This window comes from Rhinopithecus bieti, unplaced genomic scaffold (genome assembly GCF_001698545.2).
Source record: "Rhinopithecus bieti isolate Rb0 unplaced genomic scaffold, ASM169854v2 scaffold_7398, whole genome shotgun sequence".
NCBI lineage: Eukaryota > Metazoa > Chordata > Mammalia > Primates > Cercopithecidae > Rhinopithecus > Rhinopithecus bieti.
Genome location: NW_016805783.1, coordinates 762,483 through 775,062, shown reverse-complemented (window position 1 = coordinate 775,062; position 12,580 = coordinate 762,483). Strand labels below are relative to the sequence as shown.

Below are 12,580 nucleotides of genomic sequence, written 5' to 3'. Positions count from 1 at the left end.
GTGGATTATTGTTCATTTATAAATTAGTGTTTGCTTCCATTCTCTGTAATTTATTTCCAGATTTCTAAATAAGAAAGACGACTACTAAAGAGTGGTCAGTTACTATCCATGATGGGGAGTAAAGGTAAAGAAGAAAGCAATGTTTTTTAACTTCCATTCTCTCCATAGGCACTTGTGCAGATAGAGTAAAGCCTGAAGTACTCAAATTCCCCAGCTAGCTGTTTTGATATTAAACTCCAGATGCTGTCTTAAACATCTGTGGCATTAAAGACCTGGTAAAGACTGCTAGGCCTGTGAGAATATTCCCCTTTTGCCTTCTCCCTGGTGAATGAACCTAGCCACGGTTGTTTGTACCCTGAATGATGATGGCTGTGACTTTAGCCCTGCCTACTTTATTAGTGAAAGAAATGATGTGTCTCTGTTTGCTCGTTGTGGGGCTCAGAGCAGGTTTCTTGCCAAAGAAGTGCACATTCAGTGGATAGATGATATGGGAAAGGGCTAATGAAGGGTCACGAACCTTATCTTGAATGTAACCCTTTGTTTCATATTGCCAGCCCAAGCTGCAGTGCACTGTCTGAGGTGATTAACAGGAAGAGCCAGGAAAACTTACCTGATTAAAATATCCCAAGTACAATTGCCAAGTTTCTTTCCCTAGGAAGCAGGGGAAGAAAGCGATCATATGAGTTCCTCAGTTATGGAAAACATTGAGAAAGTAGAAGTGAAAATGTGCTCGAGGCAATTCAACAATACATTAGAGAAATTCAAGTTTGTGAGCCGATTACCCAGTTGCTGAACATGTTACTTAACTGTGAACTCACTTTTATTCCATCTTTATTTTGTAAACCCAGTCTTTCCAGATGTTTGAAATCCGTTTTATAGGCACCAGGCACATAAGGGAAAAAAAACCTTTCCAGCATATGCATGTTTTATCAAACTCACTGACTCTCACAAATATTAAATTTAGGACACAAATGAGTATGCTTTGGTATTTTTCATAATTATGGGTAGTCCGTGGCCTTCATGAATATTTTAAACCTCCTTGTTTTCAAACTTTGTAAATTTCAAAATAAGCAGTAATTTATACACTGGGTCCATGTGTAGCCTTCTGGGATATAGTAATCATCTTGCCAGGGAGTGTTAACTTCCTGGCAAGTGTCAACTTTCTGTGAAAGTTGAGAAAAAAACCTCCAGACCCAGCTAGCTTCACTAATAAATTTTACTATACTTTAAGGAAGAAATGATAGTCAAAGAAATAACACTTGCTCAAACTCTTTCAGAAAATAGATGAGGAAGGAATGTTTCCCAACTAATTTTATGCAACTGGAATTGCCCTAGTACCAAATCAAAATTATTATCAAAAAAATTAGACCATTATCCCTTATGATTATAGACTGAAAAATCCTAAGAAAATGTTGGAAAATCAAATATCTAAAAATTAAATATGCAAAACCTAAGTGGGGTTTATTGCAGGAATTCACAATTGGTTGAGCATTAGAAAATCAATTAGTGTAATTTACCGTATTTATGCATCACAAAATTGTATGATTATCTGAAAAGACACAGAAAAGGTATTTGGTAAAATTCAGTCATGATATAAATTATCAGCAAATGAAGAATAAAAGGGAACTTCCAAGGCATCTATGGCAAACTCACAGCTAACATCATCTTCATTGTAAAAGACTGAACACAATCTTCCCCCAAGACTGGATACAAGAGAAGGATGCCTGCTCTTACCACTTCTATTCACCATGTGGTGGATGTCCTAGCATGTGCAATACGATAAGAAAAAGGCATACAGATTGGAAAGTCAGTAGTACAACTGTCTTTATTCATAGACAATATTGTCATGTATGAAAAAATCCAGAAGAATCTACAAAAGGAGTTACTAAAATTGATAAGCAAGCTTTCAGGATACAAGCTCAATATACAAATATTAGTTGTGTTTCTATATACTGTCAGTGAACAATTGGATAATGGAATAAAAACATACCATTTATACTACCATTAAAAATAACATTCTAGTGCTAAACGTAACACAGTATGTACAAGACCAATATGCTGAACATTACAAAATATTGCTGAGAGAAATTAAAGAAAAATTAACTAAATGGAGAAATAGGCCATGTTCATGGATTGGAAGACTCAATATTTTTAAGGTGTCTATTTTCCCCAAATTGTTCTATAGATTCAATGTAATGGTTAGCCAGCTTCTTTTTTTTTCTTTTTTTGGTAAGTATTGATAAACTGATTCTAGAATTTATATGACTACGTAAAGCAGCAGAAGCAGCAGTCTCCAGCCTTTTTGGCAGCAGGAACTGGTTTTGTGGAAGACAATTTTTCCATGGATGGGGTGGGGAAGGGGATGGTTTTGGTGTGAAACTTCCACCTCAGATCATCAGACATTAGATTCTCATAAGGAGCACACAACCTAGATCCCTCGCATGCGCAGTTGACAATAGGGTTCTCTCTCCTATGAGAATCTAATGCCATCACTGATCTGACAGGAGGCGGAGCTCAGCCAGTAATGCTTGCTTGCCCAACACTCACCTCCTGCTGTGTGGCTCATTTCCTCACAGGCCACGGATCAGTACCAGTCGATGGCTTGGGGACTGGGGAGCCCTGATGTAAAGGACCTGTAATAGTCAAAACAATTTTGAAAAAGAAGAATAAATTTGGAGAACTTACACAAACTGAATTAAAGACTTACTATAATCAAGAAAATGTGGGGGCCAGGCACAATGACTCATGCCTATAATCCTACCAGTTTGGGAGGCCGAGGCAGGAGGATTGCTTGAGGCTGAGAGTTCAAGACAAGCCTGAGCAACATAGCAAAACCCCATTTCTACAGAAAGTTTAAAAATTAGGCAGCTGTGGGCCGGGCATGGTGTCTTACACCTGTAATCCCAGCATTTTGGGAGGCCGAGGCAGGCGGATCATGAGGTCAGGAGATTGAGACCATCCTGGCTAACACGGTGAAACCCCATCTCTACTAAAAATACAAAAAAATTAGCCAGGTGTGGTGGCGGGCACCTGTAGTCCCAGCTACTCGGGAGGCTGAGGCAGGAAAATGGCGTGAACCCAGGAGACGGAGCTTACAGTGAGCCAAGATTGTGCCACTGCACTCCAGCCTTGGTGACAGACTGAGACTCTGTCTCAAGAAACAAATAATAAAAAAATAAAATAAAATAAGTTAGCCAGCTGTGGTGGTATGCACCTGTAGTTCCAACTATTTGGGAGGTTGGGGAGGGAAGATCATTTGAGCCCAGGAGGTCAGGGTTACAGTGAACAATGATCACACAATTGCACTCCAACTTGGGTAACACAGTAAGACCCTGTCCCTAAATTTAAAAAATAAATAAAAATAAAATGAATGTGGTATTGGTATAAGATAAATGTATAGATAAATGGAATAGAATAGAGAATCTAGAAATAAACCCACACTTATATGGTCAATTGATTTTTTTTTTCCCAAAGGAGTGAAGATAATTCAATGGCAAAAAGGATAGTCTTTACAACAAATGTTGATGGAAGAATTTGGTATACATATGAAAAATAACATTGATCCTCGCCTCATACAGAAAAATTAAATCAAAATAGATCACTATGTTAAATTCAAAAATGAAAATTATTGAGCTTCTAGAAGAAAGCATAGGATAAAATCCCTGTTACCTTGGTGATGAGGCAAAGATTTCTTAGGATACAAAACCCACTAACTGTAAAAAATTATAAATTGTATTTTATCAAAAGTATTATCTTTTGTTTTTGAAAAATGCCATTAAGAAAAAAAGGAGATTGTGAGTTGTGGGACAGTTGGAACTTACCTACCTGGCTGTCCAAGGCTTACAATGATAAAGCCACTTGACAGTTTCTTACAACTCAGGAGTTCTACTACTCCCTAGTACAATGGAAGGAACTACTGCTAGCTGCAACAAAAGGGATAAATCTCACAGAAATAATGTTGAGCAAAAGAAGCTGGACACGGAAAGTATGTACTGTATCATTTTATTTCTATGGTGTTCCAGAATAAAGCAAGAATTACCCTGTAATGATGGATGAGTGGTGACCTGCGGTCTGGGTAGCCATGGGAGAATTTACTACATAAGGGTTCCAGGGAACTTTGGGGATGATGCTTACATGACTGCATACATTTCTCCAGACTTCTCGAATTGTACATTTAAAGTGGGTGTGTCCATTGTGTGAACATGAACATTGTATGAACACCTAAATAAAATTCATTTTTTAAAAAAATTTACTGATCCAGCAGTAGAAACTAAGCCTCCTGATTTCTAACACAGTGTTTTTTTTAAATTCCCCCTTTCCCCCAAGATAATATTGGCTCCTTTTCTCTCCACACTTGCTACCTCCCATGGGATGGAGAGATGGAATGTGGGAGGTAAGGCCGATGTGAGCACTGCTCTGAGGTTTAGGCCTTGATATCCAGGAGAGTAGTGTGGGAGGAAGATGAACCACTGGGTTTTAGACACATGGAGCCTCAGTTCAGGGCTTTGGGCTTCCCGGTTAGTTTGTTTAGTCTTGTTAAGCCAGGAGGGATCACACCAGATGAAAGGATACAGTTGGCTTTGGAGGAGGGTGAAGCAGAGCTGGGAAAAGAATCAGGTAAGTCATTAGAGACATAAAAAAATAGCAATTTTATATATGCCATGGAGGAGAGGTTTTTCCCACAGACCGGTTGTTAGGAGGTACTGAGGAAAGTGTAGACCTAGTGATCTTGGTAAAGTGAACATCAGATCCACAGCTTTGATGTCAGCGTGGGTGGGAGTTGGGTGCTCTTGCCTACTTCCTCAGTGACTTAGGACAGTTTACTTCATGTCGCTCAGACCCAGTCTTCAAAGATGGGGACAAATCATGGTTTTTTAATTGATTCTGAGATTCATTCTGACCATTCAATGAGAAAATGTGTATTATGTACCTAGCACAGACCTGAATAAACATTAGTTTCTTATGTTTTATTAATAAATCATCTTTTGCATCATGGTATCTTTGCTAATATTATGTATTTGCTAAGTGGCAGGTGTTGTGCTATAGGATTTGTATGGATTATCACATTTCATGCTCAGAATAGCCCAGTGAGAAAAAAGCCTCTCTTTACACATGGGGAAACAGAGTTTGAGAGCAACGCAGCTTCCCAAGGAGACAGCATGTGCTGGGATATGCATGAGCCCTGGTAGCATGGCTCAGTCTGTGCTCTCTGCCCCTTCTTAGAGAACAATTCCCAGGGGTAGAGGAGAAGCCTCCCAGTGGGGCTCAGGGAGTGGGAGACAGGAAGGAAAACAGCAGCAGACGGTAGACATTCTTTCAGAAAATTTGGAGGTAGAGGCAAGAAAGAAGTGAGATGCCAGATCAGGGTAGGATTTTCTGGAGAACCTTGAGCAGTGAGCTTCTTTTGGAGTTGTTTATTTTCCTCAGGCAATGAATATAACTTCTAAAAGCCATTCAACAGCATATGTTTATTTAGTGATTGCTGTATGCTCTTAGAATTCCCCTGGTTTGTACAGAGGTTGGGGCATGGTCTCCAAAGAAGTTGAGTTCAGTCTCATTGGCTTTGGTTTATAGCAGGCTATTTGCCGAGGCAGTCCTGGCTCCAAAACAGCAGACGTTGCACCTTGGAATTCTCACACTCCTGACAATGCTATTTGCACCTGTCCCTCTCTTTTGTTACTGTAGTGACATGTCCCGAGGAGATGGCTGTAGATGTCCAGCCCTCCATCCAGCCTGCCTCATCTTGCCTACAGCATTGACAACTATAGGCTGACACAGGGAGGAAATTCACAGGAACTAAAGCCAGGGACCTCCCAACCTCTCTCCCATACAATTTAACAGACTGCAGAAAATGACCCCTGAATGGGCAGTTTCCATTTCCCATCACAAGGTGGAAGGGAGAAAGAGCCTCATTCTATATAACTCAGAGGTGGTGAATTCACATCAGACCCAAGGGTTGCTAGTGGTCATAAAGATAAATCCTGCATGGACAGAGGAGGCTGGAGTGGAAGTGCTGCCCTTGCTAATTGCACAGAAAGAAGAAATCCCATGAATGAAAAAGGTTGCAGAGGAAATCATGGTTTAATGGCATGATATATAAGGCTGGGTGGATTGTGAGGAGAATAAGTGTAATTTATAAAAGGTGAAACTTTTATCCCCATAAAGGGCCAGGTTGAGCCTACCATAAATCTAAATCTTCTGAAATAGCTATGATTATGTTGGTAATATGTTAAAAGATAGATAGATCTTTTTTTAATGCTCCCCCAATCCCACCAGGCCACTGCTGAGTAGTTACCAAGATTTTTTTCCTGAATGTATGTAGTAAACTTCATAGATACCTGCATTTAGTTTCAATTTTCTTTATTGGGATTTTCATTTTTATTTTAAGAAAAAAAAGCGTTTCATTGAAAACATTGAGATGAGCTTAAAATTATTCAGAACAGTTAAGACTGCTTAGTATGCTAGTGTGAACACAAAGTATCTGAGACAGGTCTCAGTCAATTTAGAAAGTTTATTTTGCCAAGGTTAAGGACACACCCATGACACGGCCTCAGGAAGTCCTGAGACGTGTGCCCAAGGTGGTTGGGGGTACAGTTTGCTTTTATATATTTTAGGGAGACATGAGACATCAATCAATATGTGTCAGGTATACATTGGTTTAGTCCAGTAAGGCAGCAACAACTCAAAGTGGGGGCTTCCACATTAGACATAGAGAAGAGACAAAAGGTTGCACTGTTTTGATCAACCTTCCACTGAATACACAATTTAGTCTGGCTTGAGGGTGGGGCCGTGGCTAGGGACCAGCCCTCTTCTGCCCAGAATTTCCCTGCCTCCTGTCCCTATCACCAAGATTTATTTTCCTTTCACAATAGTTTGCTGAGGTTTTAAAATTACCTTTTCTACAGAGTTGTGTGTATAATTTGAAGGTGTCCTTAAATTCTTACTCATTTAGTTGTTGATGACTCCTGAGGTAGCCACATTACTACTAACATTTAAAAAAACATTTCAAGTATGTTCTCAGGTTTGTAAATTAAGTTTTCAAGTATATAAACTTATGAAATATTTTAAATGGTTAACTTGTGTATGATACAACCTTATGAGTTTATTTTTTAAATTCATTGTGCTGAGTCTTTTTTTTTTCTTTTAATGTAATCCAGAAATAGACAACAAGAAATATTACAAGTACAGCAAAGAGAAGACATTAAAGTGGCTGGGAAAAAAGGTATAGTTCCTCTCTAGTGCCTTGTGGTAAAAGAAAAAAATTCAATTCTCTAAGACATTTTCAAAGAAGGCAGTAAGTCTGAATCCAGAGACCATCCTGTATATTCCGTGAAAAGAGGAAAATTGTGTAGAGATACCAAGTATGAGAAGAAGGCTTTGACTTTTCAATCCTCCCTAACTTGTGTATCTCTGAAGTTAACTTTATGTTTTCTCATGACCTGCATTCTCATTTCTCCCTGATCCTACTACGGAATGAAATAATTTGTTGGTGTAGATTTGAGTCTTCCAAGTAAGAGGATACCAGGCCTGGCACTTGTTGGCCACTGTCCTGCAGGTGTCTCCAAGGGTGATGTTGCTCGCACACAGCCAGGCAAAGGGACCCAGGGACACAGCCAGGCAAAGGTGTTCAGGTTTAGAGGAAGTATGTCCTGCTTTCAGGGTCTGGATGCTGAGGAGGGGTCATCTTACAGGCAAAGCCTGTATCTTTGTGATTCTAAGAATCTTGACCTAATGGAAGGACTGGGGCAGTGAATTGCAAATCAATTTAGTAGGTCACAACCAGTATTTCTCTTGGAATGAAATAGATTAGGATGGGATGGGATATATTAAAATATAGCAGAGGAAGGGCAAATATTAAGTATGGCTCTATGAAACATATTTATATGTGTTTAAGTATTGGATTGCTGTATATTTCTTACCATGGGGTTGTGATTAAAAAAAAAAAAACTTTGAAAGCCACTGGTCTAAGGATAATATGTACTTTCACATTGATTAAGAATCTCACTAAACCAGATAGAATAATGATAAAGTTTTTGCAAGATCAGTGCATACCAGTAGTTGTAGTACTGTTTCCTAAGATTCTCTTCCATCTTTTATGTGAAAAATCGTGTTTGTCCGCACATGCTCTCTCGTAAGTGGGAGTTGAACAATGAGAACGCATGAACACAGGGAGGGGAACATCACACACTGGGGCCGTTTCGGGGGTGGGGGCAAGGGGAGGGAGAGCATTAGGACAAATATCTAATGCATGTGGGGCTTAAAACCTAGGTGATGGGTAGATGGGTGCAGCAAACCACCATGGTACATGTATACCTATGTAACAAACCTGCACGTTCTGCACATGTATCCCAGAACTTAAAGTATAATAAATAATAATAAATAATCATTTAATCATGTTTATTTGTCATATCATGTTACCAGGCTTATTGGAAGCCTGAGAAGCTGGAAATGAGTCCAGTAGAATAATCAGGCTCCTAATGTGCAAAGTAGTGGAAAGGTTTAGAGTGCCATGTTTCACTTTTCATTTGTGATATAGTAGTAGTAGTAGTCCATGTAGGTGAAGAATGAGTATCAATGCGAAGCAGAATCCTTGATGTTTACTTTTGCTCTTAGCCAAGGAAAATGACATGAATAGTGAAGAGGAGTTTATACTTACTGATTATATTTCCTAGGAAGTGGGAAATTTATATTATTCTATTTAGGAAATTATTACATATAAATTTTATGCCAGGTTCTATTCTAAGGGCTTTATTTACATATATTACCTTATTTAATTTTCACAGTAGTCCTATGAGGTGGATGCTATTTTTTTCCCCATTTCACAGATAGAGCCACAGAAAGGTTAAGTAACTAGCCGTGGTTACAGAGCCAAGCCCAGCAGCCTGACTCCAGAGTCAGAGCTCTCAGTTATCACAATATGTTGCCTCTCATATTGTGTAGGCCATGGCAGTCCATGTAGTGAGATCATCCAGAGATATTGCTGCCACTCAGCCTTCCTTCAAATGGGCAGCCATTTCTCATCTTCTGGTGTTGGTGAAGATACTTCTAGGTTCTCAAATACTTCTTTGCAGATCTCTTAAATGGTTTGAAGGCCACCTATGAAGTCATAGATTTCTAAAGTTAAGTTGAAAATACCCTGCTTTTCCCCTCTTGGTTGCTTTGTAGGTTAACCAAACTACAGCAGCATTAAAAACCAATAATGTGAATGTCAGTTCCCGGGTACAGTCAACTGCATTTTTCTCTGGTGACCAAGTTTCCACTGACAAGGAAGGTAAGTAAAGCATTTTATCAGAAATGATTTTTGTCTGGAGTAAGTTGCTTATGAGTAAATGTCTATCTTAAGATTTAAAAATCTTAATGTCACAGAAGCCTCATAGTCCTACCAATGCCTGGTATACATTGTGGCAGGTGTGCATCTTGTTTCAGAAGCAAAGAATATTTCTACCATAGGTTACTTCTGTTATTCATTGATACTTAAGTTATTTATTCAGCAAATATTCTTTTACACTGATAGTAGTAACAACCCTGGCTATCATTTATTGAGGGTGTATTGTGTGCCAGGCCCTTTGCTAAGTTGCCACTATACAAACATCATCTCATCCAACCCTCCCAGTAAATTTCATAATTAGTGTCTTGAGGCCCTGTCCAAAGTCTCGCAACTAGTAAATGGCAAAGCTGAGCTATTTATGGAACTTGTCTCTCAAGCCCACACTCATAACCTTTTTGTAATACTGTTCCTGTGACACAGTTGTACTGTTCCAGTGGCTGCATCTGTTTGTATTTTCTTCTCAAGACGCATGTTTCCTGATACAGGAATCAATATACTTTGATTTTAGATGAAAATTGATTTACTTGGCAATTTTTCTTTTAGGTTATTCTTTCATAATCTCAAAAAGGTATATTATTTTCTTTTCTAAGTAGAGTCCTCTTATATGTATAGTTGAATAAGGACAGCTATATAATACAGTTAACAATCTCAAATGGTGAAACAGAAATTATTCTGACGTTAAACTCCAATTCGTTGTTCCCTTGTTCAGGGTATACATATGGCTTTAGTCATTACATAAATAAAAATTAGGAATAGTGGCCTGTTTGTGATTGATAGTAATTCAGGCAATCTGATTTGCAGGAATCTGCCTTGCATGTATAGCTAGTTGACTACTGCTATTCTGGGAGTGGTGGACAGCACCTTTGCCATACTGAGTTACCAGCTGTCAGTGTCTTTAATTGGCTTTAACAATAGAAGATGAGGGATTGAGATAGATGATTAATGGATAGATAGGTGGGTGGATAGATGCATCCATGGATGGATGGATGGAACCATAGATTTTGTTTTAAAAGTAGAAGAAGGGATGTTAGAGGTTATTTAGACAGATCATCTCATTTTTAAAATGAAGAGATAGTAACTTATCCTCAAGATCTTCTGTTCTAAGTCTAGTGCTTTTACCAGTACTCTACATATTAAGGTTCTGGGCTTGGCTATATATTGCCATTTAGTGTCCTGGCCGTAAAGTAAGCTTTACATATTGTACATTATTTCCTTTTTTAGATATTTAGCTTGGTTTGGTACCAGAGGAAGCAAATGAACTATATGTTGACTTTCTTAAAATAGTTTTCTTTGTCTAGTCATGACTCGTTGGATAATGACTATCCCAGAACCATGAGCAATTTTAAGAAGGGCCAAATGATAACTTTCAGTTCTACGTTGACAATGAAAATCTCTTACTGAAGACTTTTTGACGTCAGGTGATCACCAGACGGCAGTCATTTTCTATGTAATACTAAGGCAAATTGTTACTTTGACTTGAGAGCAGAGGAGAATGGAAAAAAGGGAGTGAATGAATATCCCAGCAGCAAACCTGGGGTCTGCTTTTGGTGATTTATATCCCCGCGTGGTTATCCCATCTTATGATTAAGTTTGATTATCTGCTTGTATTCTACATAAAATACTGAATTCAGGAACAGAGTTTTGAAACAGTTTTTGTTGTCTTCTTATGTAACTGTATTTCTAATTGCTGCCAGAGCTGCATTTTAGTACTGAGAATCCAGATGCTTTAGAACTAGTGATGATAAATTCTGCTGAGTTAGTTGGTTTTTTTAAGTGTTTTATTAGTTTGGGAGTGTGTATGTGTGTGTGTATGTAGAACTATATATATAGAATATGTACATATAGAACTATATATATATATATTTCAAGGTTCTTATAAAGCAAATACCTAGTAATAGAGACATATGGTATTTTATGTCTCTTAAATGAGTATGCTCATTACTGTTGAATAATTAGATTTATTCTTTATGGAAGCAGGCTTAGAAAAGATTACCCTTTTAACAAAGACATGACTATTTCATATTGTTACAGCTGATTTTTAAACTTTATTTGTATTCAATGGTTTCAACTAAGAAAGCAACCCTGAGTTTTTGTTTTTACTGTCATTTAGGGAGCATCTACTGTATTATACTTGTTTTATCTTTTATCTTTGGTATCATCCCATGTCATATCTCATCCATCATATCTTCCCACTAGTCTGACAGATAGATATTGCTATCCCCATTTTACAAATGAGAAAACTGAGGCTAGAGCTTAAGTGAGTTCCCTTTATCCAGATGGGGTCAGAATTTGAACTCAGGTCAGTTTGACTGTGAAACCACCATAATTACTATTTTTTTTACTTTCACTCCTCCTTCTGTTTCTTTCAGAGGATTATATTCGTTATGCCCATGGTCTGATATCTGATTACATCCCTAAAGAATTAAGTGATGACTTATCTAAATACTTAAAGTAAGTATTGATTATCTTCAGTCATAATGAAGTACCATCTGCTTCTTGGTTTCCCCAGCAGTGGGGTTTCCTTATGGCTTATCATATCACTGTTTATGATACAAGATTATTCTTGAGCTGTATCATATTACTTTGTGCCTTGGAGGTGATTTTTAATGGATGATTGGAATGAACTGATTTGATGGATACAGATTGCAGGAACTAGTTAATGTCAAGATTGGAATTATGGCTTGGTCTGATTTTAGAGGATTAACTATGTTAAAATTTTATCCTCAATTATACTTAACTAATTTGGTTCTTTATGATCATTTTAAGAGGTAGAAAGGAGGGATGGAAAGAGTAGATGGAATATAGAATTTTTTAAAGTTTATAAAATATTTGTATCATTTGCACTATTATCACTAGATGTTCACTAAAGGGACTTTACTATGCCCAAGACTTGGAAGTCAAAGTAATATGAAACACAATCTGTGTCTTTGAGGGGCAGAAGAAGGATTTTAAGAATGGTTTAGGCCGGGCGCGGTGGCTCAAGCCTGTAATCCCAGCACTTTGGGAGGCCGAGACGGGCAGATCACGAGGTCAGGAGATCGAGACCATCCTGGCTAATACGCTGAAACCCCGTCTCTACTAAAAAATACAAAAAAACTAGCCGGGCGACGAGGCGGGCGCCTGTAGTCCCAGCTACTCGGGAGGCTGAGACAGGAGAATGGCGTGAACCCGGGAGGCGGAGCTTGCAGTGAGCTGAGAGCCGGCCACAGCACTCCAGCCTGGGCGGCAGAGCAAGACTCCGTCTCAAAAAAA

At 38.5% G+C, this 12,580-nt stretch overlaps 1 protein-coding gene across 2 annotated transcripts in view; it reads left to right on the top strand.

Moving 5' to 3' along the window:
• RNASEH2B (ribonuclease H2 subunit B) overlaps positions 1–12,580 on the top strand; it is a 61,056-nt gene that overhangs the window by 29,505 nt on the left and 18,971 nt on the right. For both annotated transcript variants that reach the window (XM_017873741.1, XM_017873740.1), the window contains exons 6-8: positions 7,158–7,222; positions 9,166–9,271; positions 11,698–11,779. In XM_017873741.1, the coding sequence (XP_017729230.1) occupies positions 7,158–7,222; positions 9,166–9,271; positions 11,698–11,779 (253 nt within the window). The remainder of the gene's footprint in view (positions 1–7,157; positions 7,223–9,165; positions 9,272–11,697; positions 11,780–12,580) is intronic.